The sequence below is a fragment of the Helianthus annuus genome, chromosome 13, assembly GCF_002127325.2.
Source record: "Helianthus annuus cultivar XRQ/B chromosome 13, HanXRQr2.0-SUNRISE, whole genome shotgun sequence".
Lineage (NCBI taxonomy): Eukaryota > Viridiplantae > Streptophyta > Magnoliopsida > Asterales > Asteraceae > Helianthus > Helianthus annuus.
The window spans coordinates 81,220,306-81,224,199 of NC_035445.2; the positions used below are offsets into that span (position 1 = coordinate 81,220,306).

A 3,894-nucleotide genomic window follows, 5' to 3' on the forward strand; every position below is an offset into this window, starting at 1 on the left:
CCGCGTTGATAGCTTCCGTTTTATTACAGTCATACGACACGTTTTTTTGTTCTTCAATCTTTGTTACTTGTTAATGTTTTATTTTTTTCTACTTTTAGAAAGGTTTGAGCACCCCACGACTGTAAAATATCTCGTGTGATTGACACCTTAAATCCCTTAAATACTTTGAGAAAAAATCTAATTTTCGAAGAATACGGGCCGTATAACAGTATACGGCCTGTATACGCGTTCGTATACATTGTATACGACCAGGCAAAATATTTACACATGGTGTATACGGGCCGTATACTGTTATACGGCCCGTATGGAATTAAAAAAACTGACAAAGTCTGCTGCTGGAGCAGACTTTGTCAGTTTTTTTAATTCTATATGGGCCGTATACTTACACCATGTGTAAATAAGTTTTTCCCATATGTTAATATTAAGACCCTAAAATAAATTACCAAAGACTCCACATCAGCCGAATCAAAGTGTGAACACTCGTATTTAATCAACATCATCAAACTATAAAATAACCAAACTATAAAGTGTGAACACTCATATTTAATCAACATCATCAACCTATAAAATAATCAAAGTATATAGCAAGAACAAGTATTTTGACTGACGACAATTTGCTTATCTAGAAAGATTACATATCTCCAAGGGCCCACAAACTCAAACCTAAATAATCATCTGATTGGTTAATTTAATCCTTAATATGTAAGCAACAAAAGCCACCTTAATAACATAAATATCTTTTGCTGTTCAAAAAAATAAAATAAAAAAATAACATAATAAATATCTTAAAAACAAAACGACGTCGTACCCAATGTTGTAAAATCCCCAACCAAACCAAACCAAACCAAACAAAAATATCTTCCAACACTTCCTCTTCGAAGCTTCAGTCTCCGGTGAAGATACGAACACGAGTCCAACAGTATCAAAAACCTCCACCGCCTCTTTCAAGATTTTTATCAAACACCTTGTCTGCAACTCCACACATTACCTATAAATATGGCCCCAGCTCTCACTCCTCCACCCCTTTTAACCAACCATTCACAACCCATTTCAGACACATGGATCCTTCTTACATTTCATCATCTTCTTCTTCATACAGTACGTTTCTCCATTCATATCTGATTTAAACTTTGTAATTTATAAAATTTTATAAAATTGCTTTGTGTAAATGACTTTTTGATTGACAATTTGGTGACAGATGATGCTGTAGAGACTGCAAATGGGGATGCGGGTGTTCCCAAACCTCTTGATTGTTTGCAGGGGACACCGGTCCCGCCTTTTTTGTCGAAAACTTATGATTTGGTGGATGATCCCAGACTGGACCATATTATTTCTTGGGGTGATGGTGGTTTGAGCTTTGTTGTGTGGGATCCTGTCGAGTTTTCGAGGCGAATCTTGCCCAAAAACTTCAAGCATAACAATTTTTCGAGCTTTATTCGACAACTCAACACTTATGTGCGTATAATTCGTTGTTTTTTTTAAGTTCTTGTGTTTATGTTTCTTTAAATTTTCATCTTTTTGTTTTGTTTTGTTTTATACATTTGTGTAGATTCATTGGCCACTTGTATATTCTATATTTTACAATGTAATTTGTATTATTAGTCATAGATAATGGAAGGGTGCTTGTTTAATTTGTAACTGTGATTCGTTTCGGGTACTTGGATACTATGCCGCTCTCTTTGCTTACAGTTTGTTGTGGCCTGTTAGCAAGTCGAATGTTTTTCAGGCAAAATGCAGAAAAAAGGTAACAAACTTTACAACATTTATAGTTTTTGAGACTTTGTGGTAACCAACCTATGTTTTTGTTCGGTTTGAGGTAACCCGTGTAGTAAAGTATGTTACTTTTTTCTTGGATTTTGTCCTTTATTACTCTCGTGTTTTCATTGTTATCGCTCGCACATCTTTGTCTCTAAAGGGATTGCATATGTTCTTGTATGTGGTTTCGATGTTCTTGAAGTGAATGCGTACGTTATTTGTCTTTAAAATTTGATCGTTCAGCATATGATCGTAATTACATATTCTTGGTTTTGTTTAATCTTGTTTGTCGGTAATTGAGTTCAGGGTTTTCGCAAGATAGATACAGACGGGTGGGAATTCGCGTGCGAAAGCTTTCTTAAAGGAAAACGGCATCTCTTGAAAAACATTCGCAGGCGGAGGTCACTGCCAGCTCAGCAGCTTACCGAAGAAAGTAGCAGTCTTTCAGTTGAAGCTGAGGTGGAGAGACTACAAAAAGAAAGAATCGAAATGATGCGTGAAGTTATCGATCTACAAGATCAGCAACGCGGGACCCATCAATATATGGAAGCAGTCAACCAAAAGCTCCAAGCAGCTGAAGATAGACAGAAACAGATGGTCTCATCACTGGCTAAAGTTTTTCAAATCACAAAGTTTAAAAACGAGCATCGTCGTATTTCGTCTCAACAAAAGGCTCGCAAGTTTATTAAACATCAACCCGATGATCATGTTTCAGTTGATAACACAGAAACTGCACCATTGCGACTACATGATCTTGATTTGCAGGAACTAGCTCAGGTTAACGATCGTTTCCCGAAAGAAGAACTTGATTTCAGTTTTGATTATGATGCTGCAACTATTGTTAAGCAGGAAGATCTTTGGAGCTCTGATTTCGAGACGGTTTCTGCAATGCCTAACAATATGTGGAACTATGTTGGTAACTATGAGTATCCTGAGTTCGGTGCGCCAGGTGGCGAGTTGTCTGATTTCTGGAATCTAGCCGATTCTGGTGCTGAACCTAGCAAGTCGCAGAAAACCGACCAATATGGATTTTGAATCCTAAGTTGGTTTGGTTGTTAGGGATATTTATAGACTCATAAAACTATAATCCAATAATTCAGATGATTAGTTAGTTTGTTTGTTTCTTTCTTATTTTATATAGTTTTCAATATAATTACAGTTTAGTTTGAATGATTATTTGCCGCTCGATCGTTGAGCGGCTTTTTCTAACAAGTAGATGTTAGATTTTATAGAATTTAAGGTACATAGAAGACTGTCAATTACTCAATTACTGAAAGTAGCTGGTTAGTTTTTTTTTTTTTTTTTTTTTCGGCGCATATTTTTTCAATACATATGTTTTTTGAATTGATATTGACTCTATTTTTCAGTGTGCATAATACATTAATACTATAATCTCACTCTTTCATTGTTTTTCTTTATGCAGGTAACTTGGATGCAGACTATGACGCATCGGTAAGACCAGGTACGTATGTGAAATTGTCGTCCTTCAACTTTTGTTTGTCGTCTTCACAGTTGTCGTCGGGTTAAAATATATATTTTTTTTTAATCTAAAATGATGAGTTATTTTAAACAGATTATGCAAAAACTAACCTTCAAGTCTTATAAAATTGTTTTAGACCAAAGTTTAATTTTCCAACTCACATTAGCTGAATAAAGAGTTCTAGATTTTGTTAATATTCGACAGTTTTTGTTTAGAACATTATGTTATTTGTAATGGTAAGTATCAAATTAACAAACAATCACTTCTTGGTTTGTTTCGGTTTTGATCGATGATTGATCGCTAAAATTTGTGCTTGATTTAGATTATAAACACATAATAATATATTGAACATCAAATCAAATCTTAGCACAAATTATGTTGTATGATACCGATTGTCTTATACATAACTACATTAATCTAATGGCGGATTTGGTACAATCAGGAGGTTCACAATTATGTTATGTTTGTCAGAATTCGATAACAATGCAACACAACCGCTGGAATATGAAATAATCCAAATCAACATTTGATGTAAAATGGCTAACGAACTTCAATCAAAAGGCCGGCTTTTACCATTTTGAGATAAACGAATGAGTGAAGAACACGAACTGATTCAACGACTTGCTTGACCCGTTCGCTTCCAACTAGACAATCAAATC

General features: G+C 35.0%; 1 protein-coding gene across 1 annotated transcript; it reads left to right on the forward strand.

The window, feature by feature from the left end:
* Positions 1-834: 834 nt before the first annotated feature.
* LOC110898331 (heat stress transcription factor A-3) lies at positions 835-3,894 on the forward strand. The gene is made up of 3 exons (XM_022145101.2): positions 835-1,098; positions 1,199-1,455; positions 2,062-3,894. The coding sequence occupies exons 1-3, from the start codon at positions 1,059-1,061 to the stop codon at positions 2,788-2,790; spliced, it is 1,026 nt and encodes a 341-aa protein (XP_022000793.1). The 5' UTR covers positions 835-1,058; the 3' UTR covers positions 2,791-3,894.

Coding starts and splice junctions, on each gene's coding strand:
- LOC110898331 (XM_022145101.2), top strand. CDS start 1,059: ATGGATCCTTCTTACATTTCATCATCTTCTTCTTCATACA. Junction 1,099..1,198: donor ATCATCTTCTTCTTCATACA/GTACGTTTCTCC, acceptor ATTTGGTGACAG/ATGATGCTGTAGAGACTGCA. Junction 1,456..2,061: donor TTCGACAACTCAACACTTAT/GTGCGTATAATT, acceptor AATTGAGTTCAG/GGTTTTCGCAAGATAGATAC.